The 14,963-nt window shown below is 45.0% G+C and overlaps 1 protein-coding gene across 1 annotated transcript; it reads left to right on the forward strand.

The window, feature by feature from the left end:
• Window positions 1-1,082: 1,082 nt before the first annotated feature.
• Window positions 1,083-10,689, forward strand: LOC138977190 (janus kinase and microtubule-interacting protein 3-like). Its single transcript, XM_070350095.1, has 2 exons — window positions 1,083-1,358; window positions 6,240-10,689. The coding sequence occupies exon 2, from the start codon at window positions 9,430-9,432 to the stop codon at window positions 10,687-10,689; it is 1,260 nt and encodes a 419-aa protein (XP_070206196.1). The 5' UTR covers window positions 1,083-1,358; window positions 6,240-9,429.
• Window positions 10,690-14,963: the final 4,274 nt, after the last annotated feature.

Consider the following 14,963-nt stretch of genomic DNA (forward strand, 5'->3'; position numbering starts at 1 on the left):
AAACTGGTCTGGCACGGGTTATTTCTCTTCACATCCAGATCACGCTATTTTCCCCGTCACTATTCAGTGGAATCAAGTTAACGGTCACTAAACAGACTAAACACACTGTGTGTGTGTGTGCGTGCGTGCGTGCTTGTGTTTGTGTGTGTGCAGGCCGGGACTCGCCGGATGTTGCTTTTACAGTAAGCTTACTACTTTTTTTCTGCAACTAATTTACCAAAATGACCATAACCGTTTTGGTAGCTTTTACCCCGACCTTAACAAAAATATATATTGAAAAAAAAAACAACCCCAAAAGACGGCAAAGTTTTCGGCTATTTAAATAAACGTAGAGGTTTTGCCGACTACCTATTGATGCTAGACGACACCCCCGTTGTGTGTATACTAATTACTGACACATTTCTTTCACAAGAGATACACAAACGTAAGGAAAACTGCAGGAAACTGATCAATGGAAATACCGGTATAAACAAAAATAGTGATACAAATCAACAAAAGTGATTTTTATTCCTCGTAAGATGTCTTTTTTTTGTTTCTAATTATTTTTCTTCTTCTTCAGTTTTCAGGGATGTGGAGGATTCTCGAGCGGCTGTCGAGGGCTTTACCCCGCGCCTGTAAAGTTTGATCCTGACTAATCTCCCTTACGCTGTGCAGAGAGCTAACCGCAGCCAGCACACGCTCTCAGATTTCGAGCCAGCTCAAGTCATTTGCTGCACGCCATAGGCATTCACTCGAAGGCGTGCCGAAACTTGACAAGAGCGGAAGAAGAACGCAGTTTCTGCCAAAGGGGCAGTCCAATAAAAATAAATTACAACTCGACGAATAAAACAAGTATAAACTAGCAATGTCGAATGTGTGAAAGAAAAGTCTTGCGGTCCTATGACACTGAAAGTTCATGTTTACGTTCAGTCACAATCCGCCTCACAAATGAATCGTTCAAAACTGCAACCCATTCAGAACCTCACGTCTTGTTTCCCGCCATGGGCGGAAGAACCGTATAGTCACGTGATTATGCTTTCCCAGCGCAACGCGACGACGATTGGCGGTGCTCCAAAACATGGCGGCCATCGACTTCTATTTTCGTGTCGTCTGCGTGTTGTGCTAAGGTTCAGGACGCTTCAGGGAGGCACCAAACGTAAAGATGAATGGCAACAAGGAGCAGTAAACCAAGCTGATCAATGACTTTATGCTCTACACGTGGAGTTCTTGTTTGAAGGGCAAAAGTGCGATCGATGGAATAAAACTGGTGCCAGAGTTCGAAGTGGGGATAAAGTTTCGCAGGTGAGTAGTAGTGTCTGTGTGTGTGTGGAAACTTTCAGCACTGCTGCATGCTTGCCGGTACATGCTTTCCACTGACAGTAAGTGCGATTGTTTGTTCTTCTCATTGATAACACGCAAGACGTTTACGCCTCTAGCATGCTCCCTGTACTGAGAGACCAAAGCAAGTCCGCAAAACAAGTCGTCAGACAGCAATCAATGTTACTTGTTAGCGGACAGTCGTAAAGTTTGGTGCGCAGTAATGAGGGAACATTCTCAGCTCGCTTTCAGTTCTCGATATGTGTACACACAAGACTGGCAGTAGGGTGGGCACAGCGAAGCCTGGTAGGGGTGGGATAAAGAAGGATTTAGGCAAGGAACCGGCTGCGAAGGGTAATCTAAGTACAGTGTTGTTAGAGTGCGATTGTGTGCGTTGATAAGGCAATGACTTATGGTTTTTAATGCTTCCAAACCCATGTGCCTTTTGGTGGAGGTACCATAACGGCAGAGGTGAAGTGAGTGGAATAGTGGGTCTGTGTGCACAGAGCTTAGTTAAGGCAAATCAGGCAGGCTTTATGCAGTATATGTTCAGCACACTATATATGAATAGGTATGCAAAGTTTGTACAGTTTATTAAAGTGTGAGTGTTCAAAATTGACAAATTTGCTGAACATGTACAGTTACCATGCTGATAAGTTGAATTACTTTATCACATAGTGTTGTGTCAAACAGACGGACGTTTTTGTTAAACAGAAACACTTAGTAATGAAACAAATTAGTGAAGAAAGAAAACAAAACTCACATATCACCCAGCCAGTTATTTTCCCTCAACATATGAAACAAACGTTTGAGCTAACAAAAAGATTTAATAGTACAGTTGAACCTCTTCATTATGACCACCTGCCCATAACGAACACCCACAAGATTCTCCCATGTGTTTTTCTTATTCACCTTTACATAATGACAAGCTGTGTATAATATCCACATTTTGTCGTTCCTTTGAGTGGTCATTACATACTAGTTTGGCTGTACTTTTACCTCTCTCTAGCATAAGTCACAGTCACCCAGGTTTTTTATTTATGATTTATGAGGATCTATATGAATCTCGATTTGAGGTAACCATGTGTGTTAACTTTTCTTTATTTATATAACGCACTGGCTATACGCACTCGGAGTGTATACAGGGGTCAGAATCTTGTATACACTCCGGCTTTTACTTCCATTGCCATTCGACACCACTTTGCGATAGGAACGCAGAGCAGTTGTACAAAGAAACGAAAACAATCTGATGCTGCATGGCCTTTGCTGTAACGTAGATTACATTTTCGATACTGAACCGCATCAACGCTCCGAGCGTCATTCAACGCCATTTTGCGAAGGTATGCTTCACTTTTGATTCATGGTATCAAAGTAAGCTGGGAACAAACACAGACAAAAACAAACACACACACACACACACACACACACACACACACACACACACGAAACTGATGTTTCATGGCAGTTTATTGTCGGAGTTTGGAACACACTTGGAGTGTGTATCGACCTAGAAACGGTTGTATACTATGTGAATGTACATTATTTGCCAACCCTTGACACTCCGAAAAAGAGATAGCGGAAGTCCATACGTCAGACTGATTTTTCATTGGCTACTTCCTAACGACTTGTTAGGGGGCATTTCATTGGCTACAGATTTGTAACAGAGCTTTTCATTGCTGGAGTGTATTCAGACTCATCGATCTTCTATACACTCGGAGTGTGTATAGCTTTTGCCTTTATATAAAATGTTATACATGTAAAATGCTCAATCATGTTTGGTGAAATTATTTTCATCTTATATTGAAACTATATGTGATGTTTAATTATATGTTGTCTTAAACATTAATCAGGAATTTCATGTTCAAGATGAGATAAAGCAGGACAGGTTCTGGGGGGGGGGGGGGGGGGGGGGGTAGTTTCTGTATCTTTTTTTTTCTCAAGGAGAGACCCCAAATACCTGTTTCAAATGCTAAATTTTAGCACCATCAGACCCCTGTCAATGCTGCCCTACACGCCACCAGGCGTGAAAGGCAGTAAGTAAGACCCCTGTCAAGCCAGCCCCTGTATCTTTTACCTGATCTTGGAAGCGGGTTAGGGGGAAGAATTTACCCGATGCTCCCCAGCATGTCGTAAGAGGCGACTAACGGATTCTGTTTCTCCTTTTACCCTTGTTAAGTGTTTCTTGTATAGAATATAGTCAATGTTTGTAAAGATTTTAGTCAAGCAGTATGTAAGAAATGTTGGGTCCTTTGTACTGGAAACTTGCATTCTCCCAGTAAGGTCATATATTGTACTACGTTGCAAGCCCCTGGAGCAATTTTTTGATTAGTGCTTTTGTGAACAAGAAACAATTAACAAGTTGCTCTATCCCATCCCCCCTTTCCCTGTCGCGATATAACCTTGAACGGTTGAAAACAACGTTAAACACCAAATAAAGAAAGAAGAAAGAAATCTTGGAAGCCCCTCCCTCTCATACACTAGGTCCAGCCTGGTAAAGTTGTCTATGTCGATGTGACCATTATCACAGTAGTCTTTGTTGGGTACCACACACACACACTGTGTGTAGTGAGCTGAAGTGCGTGTTGAAGCCCATTGAGTGGTGTGCTGTGTGAGGGTGTGACCTTCTGCATTCCTGCACTCACCCTCATAACACTGTACAGTCAGTTTTAACCTGTGCTTCACACTACCGGCACCCAGGGTTGGGCTGATAGGACTGTGATTTTTATTGGCCTCTTTTTGGCTCATGTCTACCTGTGGGTGTTATGCAAGTACAGTGAAACCTCTTTTTAAGATCCCCCATTTTTAAAACTTACCGCTTTTCAAGACCTTGATTTTTCAGATGTTTTGTTCACAACCTCAGTAGATTCGCCTGAAAGTGGCAAGTATTTTACTCGCCATGGCGAGAAGAAAAATTTGGAGAGCCAAATGCGAATTAAGTTGCTGAAACAAATTGTTGGTTTGGTTAGTAAAGTTTGCTCTCTGGCTAGTACATTTTCAGAATCACTAGCCAAAGGCGAGTACACCATTTGTTGGACTTTCAGGGCTGCCATTTTAATACTCCCTCCCTTTTGAAACCATTTTTTCTTTCAGATTTTGTATTCATAGCCTCTGTACATTTACTTCCATTTTTAAACTCCCTCCGGTCCCACTGTATTCGCTTCCTGTTTAGCTGCCTGTCTGAGGTGATCCTTTCATACTTTTACTCTGTTCAGTTGTGGATTTTACTTTGCAGTTTATATATTTTGTTTTACGTTAGTTAAGAAGAGTCTACCAGTGACAGTTGGCTGGTGATTAAGTTAACAGTTAGGTGTTCAGTATTCTGTTACTGAAAATTGTTTTCTCCTTTGAAAAGGTCACTTTTAATGTTTAACGCTTGTAGTGAGACCATTGTTGTGAACTCAATCCTCTTCTGAAATTGTGAAAACATTTCATGTAGAACAACAAATTGCTTTGGAGAGGTCATGTTCTTATTGGAGCTGGTGAATAGGCAAGGGATTTCTTAATCTCAAATTGTCCTGAACGATTGAACAGGCAACCGACAGATAAGGGAGGGGTCATACCATGGCATTCCACTGGGGTTTTCACTATTGCTCGGTGAGGCTCAGGGTAATGATGAATAAGGGAGTTGTGGCTGTGTTTACACTGATCTTAATAGTAAGGGTCGGGTATGTCAAGTAGGCAGTTTACCTTGTGGGTATTTGGGGTCTTGTATCTATCATTGTTCCAGACTATTAAGGAGAACTCACTGTGGTTTTGATGCGTTCTCTGTGTAGAAATAAGTTATGAGATTATGAAATGTGCTTGTGGTGGTTTTATGAAAACTTGGTTGGTTAATATAATAAGTTGAAATTTATGCCGGGGCTCGCTACCACGTAACTTTGTGTCCTTGCAGTAACACATAGCACTTCCCTCCCATCAAACCAAGCTGGGACCAACACAAACTGTACACGTAAAGTACACACTGACACCCAGTGATGCGAGTGCTAAAAGTGTTCAATGATTACACAGACCCCCTGATTTAAGATTTCCACATTTTAGGGCCTTAATTGTTTTTCAGATTTTCTATTCGTAACCTGTGTAAATTTATACTCTCATGGTAAGACTTCTTTCTGTGTAGGACCTGGTTATCTCACGTCTGGAGGTCTTACAATGGGGTTTCAGTTGTGGTCTGTCCAGTTCTGGTATTTTCGTCTTGTCAGCTTGTGTAAACAGTGTGTGTGTGTGTGTGTGTGTGTGTGTGTGTGTGTGTGTGTGTGTGTGTGTGTGTGTGTGTATGTGCCGGTGTATGTGTGTGTGTGTGTGTGTGTGTGAGAGAGAGAGAGAGAGAGAGAGAGAGAGAGAGAGAGAGGGGGGGGGGGGGGAGACTGAAATAGAGAGTCGGGGAGAGGGGGAAGGGAGAGAGTAAGAGGGGGGGGGGGGAAAGAGAGGGAGAGAGAAGGAGACTGAGAGAGAGGGATATATATATATAGAGAGAGGGAGGGGGAGAGCGAGAGAGAGAGAGGGGAAGGGAGGGGGAAAGAAAGGGGGAGAGAGAGAATAGTGTACCTGCTCGCCACAAGCTCCAGGTTGCACAACTTGCAGCCTCTACAACAGATACCTATATTAATATATATATCTATCCCAATGATGTCACTCTGTTCTCAATCTTGCTTCCCGGCTTACCCGGTCTCCAGTCTCTTGAATTGTGATTCTCTCTTTTTTTCTCGCTTCTAGCGTGCATCGTTTGCCCCCCCCCCCCACCCCCGCCACACACCCCCTAAAAAAAAAACAAAAAAAACAACAACCACCAACAACAACAAACAAACAAAACAACGTCAACGACAAAAATCACACATATAAAAACAAAAACAAAACCAGAAAAAACCCACAGATACAATATTTCTTTTATCGGTGTCTTAAATGTATATATATAATTATATACAAATTTATTCTTCTGTTTGCAGTCATCCAACTTGATGTAAATCAACAGCCCCGGCCGCCGCAACTCATCATTTACAACCGATCAAGAGTCGACCAAATCTTCACCAGATCAGTTTTCATTGGAGTTTACCCAATTAACCCCTGTCTTCCGGAAGCTACAGCCACACAGCACTAATGCTGAGATGAATCAAGCCAGATGATCAAAAAACACCTTACCCCGACCATCACAGGAGAACGCCATGTTCTGAGAGAAAAGGCGAAGATAATGAGCTTTGGTGAAAGCTTCCAGCAATCGTCCGTCATCGCTTTGCTCATGAATAGCCCAGGTGTTGTCTATGGTGCTCCAAGGTTACCTGTGTCAGCTTGTGCTAACTTTTGTGTTGTTGGTGCAGGTAAATTTGGTGTGTGATGATAGTCTTTGTCGCGCTTAGATCAGTCAGTGCAGTCTTTTGTCTGAGTTTCCAGGCTGTTGTCTTTGTGTGTAGTGCACCTGAGAAAACAGCACGTTTACATAATTTACTGAGTGACAAACTGAATTAAAACAACAATATACAGTTGGAAATTCAAACGGATCAACGTCAGTTTAATTACTGGACAAGTTCTCCACTGAAACTTAAACACAACCGACAGAGAAAAAAGAAGTTGTGTTGTTTATATTTCTGAAGCTGCCTGTGTTACACCGGACCGCACCGAGAACTTATTCAAAGTTTTCTTTCTTTACCTGTGAAAAAAAAGGTAGTTGAAACCCAGGGGAAGTATACCTTGCAGCTCGTTATTCATTGTCTGAATGCCAGTGTGGAAAAACGATTCACTGTCTTACCTAATGCACAAGAACATAACGCAGACGTAAGGGAGGCTTGAGTTCGAGACCTCTGCGTGTCAAGTTTTGCAAGAAGATTGGAAAGTTGCGTGAAAAGTGCAGCCCTAGATTACCAGACTTGAAAACATTGCAGACCATTCCAGTCTCTCTCGCTGGGGTTAAGAAAGCACACGTTCTGCGAGTAAGCAGAGAAATACTGTCATCTGCGAAAAAAGGTACGAGTGTGGCCTTGAGCGGAGCAGATGGCACACAAGTCATCTTCATCGCGTACGGCAGTAGAGGAAACAACAAAAGCGAAGAAACAGAGATCCATTGAGTGTGCACAGCGGAGGGAGGGAGTAGAGCTGTTTTTTTGATGTCGTGGTGATAAACTAGGCATGCCAGGCGCATTGTACATCACACCGCCAGCTGTTATCCAACTGTACTGTTTTTACCCCTCCCCCTCGCCTCCCCCTCGCTCCCCGACCCTGACGTTTTTCTCTGTCTTGTGAGGCAGAGATGACGGGGGAGATAGCGGCGTTTGCACCTTTGCTGGAGCGGTGAACGTGAAGCCATGGCGTGTAGAGGCGTCAGGAGTGTGTGTGATAGGGCGGCTGCTTCAGGTATATACTGCAGATACAGCGTGATTGTTGATCTACCTGATTCCCTGGGCTGAACAATTACCAGGGACGGAGATGGAACTGAAGCGGTAGATTTGAAATAACGATACGACGACCGTCTGTCAAGGATGTGGCAGTAACCGCTATAGCTGACAGTCCATGAATTGATGTGGCAGGGAACCAATAGGTCATAGTGAGTGAAATGATGTGACATTAACGCAAAAGCTGATAATCAGTAATACTGGCATGATATGACACTAACTTGACAGAGCCATATATGCTTTTCCCACACTTCATTGGAGGTATCCATTTCGAACGGTTAAACTCTCTGAATCGAGTGTAACGCTAATTCCAGGACCAGAGGAGTACTTGTGTTGGACACATTATTGTGGACTAAATTCAGGTTTCATTGAAGACTTCCAAAACAAACAATTTTGATGAACCGACGACAATCTTTTTTTTTGTATTTCATGAACGCTACTAGTCTTCCAAAAGTTACTTTTGACCTCCTACGTTGGAGAAACTATTGTCTGATGTATAATTCCGTCCAAACGGCCAATGCTTCCAAGCTAGTCTGCAAATGTTCAGAGACCAAGTGGAGGCTTCATTGGTTTAGCCTTCGATCGACTGTTGCAAAAGATTGTAATTTAGATGTTCTTGGCTTAAAAGTGAGTTCATTCTGAAATCTCCTTAATAAATAAATAAATAAACCCGTTTCTTTTTGTGATAGCGTTCATGAAGAACGAGTGGCAGAAATCTTGAAGTATGCAACGCACATGGACAATCATGTGAATACCTCGCCTTAAATATCCGTCCAATCATCCGATCCGTCCAAACTTCCACTGTGATAATTCTTCCAGCATTATTCCATCCTTTTGGATATTCTATTGCCATTTTAGCCACGCCGGCAGCTGCTGAAATATTCGATTTCTATTTTTTACACTGAATTTTACACATGCACACTGTATAGTTTTTTTCTTCGATCATCGGTCGAAGTTCAGTGTCTACTAACGCGTTGTGTTAAAACAAGCGTTCTCCCCTGTGGCGCTCTTGACGAAGCTGGATCGATATCGTGATCACCAGTTGAGCCATTTAACGGCTCTGTGTCCGAATCGATACATCTCCTGTGTTTGCGTATAAACAAGTTTGCCGAAAGGAAGTGATCGCTGAATCGAAAAGCTATTATTTCTAATGAAGGAGGCGCCAGCGTTGCCTTATATTAACAGTAAGAGGCTGTAAAGATGCAACTTTTATTGCCAAACTGATCGATGTACAAAACTACTGAAGAGGAACACGTGAGGAATACGTTCGAAAATATGAAGTTACAGTTGAGCACCTTCTAAAAGTGCCAGGTTGATCTGAGAAGAGTTCTGTACACAATCTATGTATAGCATTAACACACACAAAAATCCACGAAAACAGTCCCTTCTTGCACGCACACACGCATTTATAGAGCTTCATCGGCTTATTTTTGTGAATGAAGATAGAACAGGCGAAAATTCACCGGTGCATAACACTTTCAAATGTGAAAACTAAGCAGTCCGGAAAGCTTTTAGTGGCAGTAAAAACCGTCATTCCATTGGCATAACTTCTGTGGAGAGTTATAAACACTCGCTGTCACACCTTACCGCCATGTCAGAAAAGAGACACACCGATATTTCTGACTAGCTACTGTGCTGGGGACGACTGTATTACTCACAGACGCAAACCCCTGCAGAAACCGGAGCACTCACTCTTAAAACAATTGAATACAGCACACACACTCTAGCAGCAGAAAAGCCTCATACCACAGTCATGTCCACCGTGGACCTGACTAGCGGCTACGGGGGCGTGGGGCGGCGGCTGTCCGGCAGCAGCAGCAAGGTCAGCCTGCGGGACGAGGACATGGAGAGCCTGGACTTCAACATCAACGACATCAGCCGCGCCTCCAGCCCCGCCTCCGTCTCCGCCAAGTCCGAGGGCCACCTCCACCGCGACCGCCGCCACAGACACTCCTTCCGCAGCACGGGTGGCGGCGACGACGACTACAGGCGACGCTACAGCAAGGTCAAGTCGGAACTGGATGCGGAGAAGAGCAAGACGAAGGCCATGAACAAGGACAAGATCGAGGAGATGCGGCAGATCCGTGAGTACTATGAGAAGGAGCGGCACCAGGAGCACTCCGCCATGCAGAAGCGATTCGAGGCGGAGAAGAAGAAGGAGCTTGCCAGGCTGAAGGAGGAGCTCGTCAAGCAGAAGGACCTGGAGCTGCAGCAGGTGCTCAAGTACAAGGAGGACGAGATCAGAATCTACAGATCCCACACCCCGGGGGCGGGGTCCAAGACCCCCTTGTCCGAGCGGTCCCGGACCCCTGCAGGTGGCAGGCACATGCCTGAAACCCCTCGCACCCCTAGAACCCTGGACAGGCCCCACTCCCCGGAGTCTACCAAGGACGGGGGCAGGACCCCGGGCAGACAGACACCGGGGCGGGACTCTATCACGGAGGAGATTCTCCGCTCGTCACGTAGCGGCAGGGCCACAGGCGACCTGTCGGAGCGAGCCAGGACTCCGGGGAACGGGGGAGGAGCGGGAGGGGGCCGGCTGACGCCCATGGTGTCCCAGGAAGAGGACCGCCTGAAGGAGACCCAGAGCAAGGTGCAGCTCCTGGAGGACGAGATCGTGCGGCTGACGAAGCAGCGCGACGAGATGCAGGCCAAGTACAAGCACAAGTGTCAGACGGAAGTGAAGAAGGACAAGGAGATGGTGCGCCTCAAAGAGGAGTACGATGGCGAGCTCCGGAGAGTCATCGGAGAGTACAAGAAGGTCGCCCTCGGCAACCTGCAGAAGCTGAAGCTGGCTGAGCACGCGCTGAAAGAGGGGTCCATGAGTGAGGACGACGTGCTGCAGATCCCCTTGGGCAACCCGCAGAACTTGCACATCAGGCGCATGTCGTCGTCGTCCACGGCGTCACTGGACGGCAGGGCTTCGACGCCAGGGGGCACTGCTGGGGCGGAGTCTGGGGATGAGGGGGTGAGTACTGCTTTCGACATCGCTGGCTTTACTCTTCTTCTTTAATGGTGTTGGTGGTGTTGCTGTTGTTCTTGTTCTTGTTCTTCTCCTTAATTCTTCTTCTTCTTCTGTTTTGTTGTGATACCTAAACATTTAGTTTGTTTTGTTGGCTCCACACGTACATGTTGTGTTTATTGACGTTTGTTCTTTTCTTTGTTCTTCGTCATCGCTCCCCCCTTCGAGCGAAAATACTTTGTGTTCGAGTCACAAGTGTGGCACAGTATATGTGTTGTATCCCCCATTCAATTATTCATTTGTCATACACCCATCCGTGTATTTTCTCGTCAGTCCACTCTTTGACTCGTGTGCTGTTCCAGCGGTTATTGTATCAAGACTAATAATAATAATAATATGGGAGATTTATAGAGCGCTTGACGTTCTCTAAGCGCTTTACAATGAATTGGTGAGAGGTCAAGGCAGGTGAAGTAGCCCGCACGTTGAACATCTCTCATGCTGGGTATTTTCGTGTTTCTATAACCCACCGAACTCTGACATGGATTACAGGATCTTTTCCGTGCGCATTTGGTCTTGTGCTTGCGTGTACACACGAAGGGGGTTAAGTCACTAGCAGGTCTGCACATAAGTTGACCTGGGAGATCGGAAAAATCTCCACTTTTAACCCACCACTGTGACCAGGCTGCAGCGACCGGGGTTCGAACACACGACCTTCCGATTAGGAGGCCGACGTCTTACCACCACGCCACTGCGCCACTAGCGTAAATCCCAGTGGTCACTTGGCCAGTTTGTCCACGAAAGTTGTAAGTGTCTGCTCCGACAGTGATGCAATACAAGCGAGCAAACAGCAAACGAACACTCCGTAACTTTTAGTTTCACAATCGATTGTGCATGTCTGAGGCCTGGCGCTCACCTATGTAACTACCGGCATGGTTGGCCTAGTGGTAAGGCGTCCGCCCCGTGATCGGGAGGTCGTGGGTTCGAACCCCGGCCGGGTCATACCTAAGACTTTAAAATTGGCAATCTAGTGGCTGCTCCGCCTGGCGTCTGGCATTACGGGGTTAGTGCTAGGACTGGTTGGTCCGGTGTCAGAATAATGTGACTGGGTGAGACATGAAGCCTGTGCTGCGACTTCTGTCTTGTGTGTGGCGCACGTTATATATGTCAAAGCAGCACCGCCCTGATAATTATGGCCCTTCATGGTCGGCTGGGCGTTAAGCAAACAAACAAACCTATGTAACTTCAGCAGGACAGACGACGCACTGCAGATTATCCCAGCCCGCTACACGTTGCGTGAAAGGAAAACAGGCTATGTACTCGTCATAATCCCCATCGCAGCATCAATAATATGCAGTGCGTCGTCTGTGCCGCTGAAACTGCGCAGGTATATTCTGCCCTTAAGCAGTTACAAACACTCAAGTTTTCCCAATCAGAAGCTGAAGTGTACTCAGTGGCATTCCCTGCAAATAAGAAACGAATCACAGTCACCCTCATTTCTTTTGTTCTCAAGAACTGACTAATAAGCCGTTCAACAAGAAACAACAAGGTCTGTGTACCCGAGACACTCATCGGCTTTTACCCGGGACACTCATCGGCTTTAGCTGTCAGAGACCACAAAGCGCTAATACTTCACTTGTGCGTTCCGGTTTCAGTGAAGCGTTACGCCAGCGTTGAGGTATCGAAACGGTTGTGCAGTGTTGCGTAAACGTGGGCACTGCTTTGACCAGTGTGATCTGCATACTGTACATGTACACTGGACTACTTCATACAAGGTCTCTCAGATTTCGTAAAAACGAAGTTGTTCCCCTTTCCTTGCAGAGTATGCTCAGAAAAATGTTCCATGACAAGGTTTTCACCCTTACTTTACTTTCTGCTTATTTTGTGTTGTATGTGTTGATTGTGATTTGCAAGCTCTAAGACACTCATAGCTGTGAACTTGGGACCTTTTTCGTGCGCAGTTGTACATGTATACGAATAGGTGTGCACAAATCTGTCGTGCTGGTCAAAGGAAATGAAGTAACATTTTGTTTCTGCGGAAGAAAATCAGTCACCCATATATATATGTCGTGCCGAATTCACGTAATTGCTGATTCCGCGTAATGGGCAACGTTTTTGCCCACTTCGCGTAATCGGCAAAACGCTGCCCAATACGTGAAATCGGCAGCGTTTTGCCGAAATCGCGTAAAGGCTTCTAAAATTTGCCCATTTTGCGAAATCGGCAGCCACTTTTTGGTTTTAAAGTTCTCAAATGCCTGGGATATCAACACACTTAGACAACTAGATACTCCAATGGATAGATATCGAAATAATCGATAAGTTATGGCAAGTTATTGCAGAAAGTGTAGTTTTCGTGCATTTCCGGAGTTATACTCGACACAGACCACCATAGACCATACAAAACATAGTAGGGAGGTAAAGCAATGTTAATGCAATGTTCTGGTGACACAAAAAGTAACAGACTGGCTGTCGCTTTTGCGAAATGGGCAAATTTTAGAAGCCTTCCCGCATTTTCGGCAAAACGCTGCCGATTTCACGTAATGGGCAGCGTTTTGCCGATTACGCGAAATGGGCAAAAATGTTGCCGATTCCGCGAATTCGGCAATTCCGTGAATTGGGCACGACATATATAAGTCGTAAAAAAAAGTCAAGAATAACTTACATAATAAACGGTGCCTTGAACATATAGATGAACTTCTGTTTCCAGACGTATCGTTCAGTTTGGCTGACCCCCTAGGTTGAAAACAAACAATAAAATAAAATAAAAAGCATAAGTTTGTCTCTTCTTCTATTTGCATACATTTGACGAGAATAAAAATCATTGATGGTTTTACTTTTAACCGTTTCAGCTTTCTGGTTGTGCCTTGCATGTCAGGAAATACATTTTTAAAAGAAAATGTGTGATCGTCTGGTCTCAAGTACAAGCATTCCCGAGCGTTTGGAAGTCAGCACCTCAGACTTGTCCTTGACTCATTTTTCCCCTCCCCCCCCCCTCCTTCCCTCCCCCACCTCTCGCGCCTTCTCTGTTTCCTCTTCGTCGCAGTCCAGTTATTCAGGGTACCGGGTACATGTACTTTTGCAACCCGATCCACTGACTATAGTGTGTACAGTGTACGCTGTACTCGTATAATAGCGGGTTAGATTTTGACGTCGTATTTCCGACTGGCCCGAGGGTAGCGGGGTCCGAATCCGTTGATGCCAGTCGCGCCCACTGTTTTGACTGTCGTCATGTCCGGCTTTAAGTGGGGACCTGGATGTGTTGAGGGATCGAGCGACTGGTCAAAGAGATTGACCGATGTCCGAATTTAATATTCTGCGGTTTAAGCGTGGTCAGTTCTACTATGCGGCGCTTATTTGGTTAAGAAAAGGCGTTGACGCTTTGAAGTATGATTGGTTGACATGTAGATCTGTCATGGGCTTGTAGATTTACATTGATTGCATAATTGATTGATCGATTGGTTCGTTCATTGACGAAGGATTCGTTGACTGAATGAGTGGTGAACTGATTGATATGGTGATTGCTCAAATGAGTGGACTGATTGACAAATTCACCGACTGCTGATAACTAAGTCGCTTAAAAACGGGAGTTGTTATTCAGGCGTAACCAGCTTAATTAAAACTGGGCTATGTAAATGAGTTTGTCATTTACTGGTTACTTAGTTTTCTTGAATACGTTATTGTATGATTTATTGATTGACGGTTCGTAAACCGGCTGTTCTGCACACCGAGGCTTGAGTACAATTCTCTGTAGGCTGTCTACCATATTAACGGTATGCATTCTTTGGAGTGGATATGGAACCTTCTGAATGCTATTTCAGAAAGAAGTCAAGGAATGGAATTAAGTACCGTTGAGCTCAAATGCCCTTTTTTCCCCATTCCACCATACTAGCAGCACTCCCAGGCAGGTACGGTCGGAATCGCCTGGCATTCGGAGCGTGCATGAATACGATTGCTGGAGGTCACGCTTCGTCAGTAACTTGAATGCCCCCATTCATAGCAGGTCGATTTATAGAGTTGTGTATGAACTTCAGTCTGGCCTTTTGCCATAGGCTACATTTTCTCTCTTCGTAAGGAAGAGCTATAGTGTATGCTTGTCTGTATGTGTGGCGCTTCTCCCCTTTTATATCGAGAACCGTGTTGCTCGGGTCTGTTTGTAGGCTAAGAGTGAATAAGATATATATAGAGACTTGCTGTATTAAATAAAAACGGACTGTGTTACGTGTAAATGCGTATTTTCTTCGACAACGCGTGCTTTGCAAAACGAAAACAAATCTGTTGTAGTTTTGTTGTTGTTGCTCCCCCCCTCCCTTCTCTTTCTCTCTCTCTCT

The sequence above is a fragment of the Littorina saxatilis genome, linkage group LG9 (genome assembly GCF_037325665.1).
Source record: "Littorina saxatilis isolate snail1 linkage group LG9, US_GU_Lsax_2.0, whole genome shotgun sequence".
NCBI classification, from domain to species: Eukaryota; Metazoa; Mollusca; class Gastropoda; order Littorinimorpha; family Littorinidae; genus Littorina; species Littorina saxatilis.

Bases quoted from the DNA above. Each gene is read 5' to 3' on its own strand.
- LOC138977190 (XM_070350095.1), top strand. From the start codon at position 9,430: ATGTCCACCGTGGACCTGACTAGCGGCTACGGGGGCGTGGGGCGGCGG.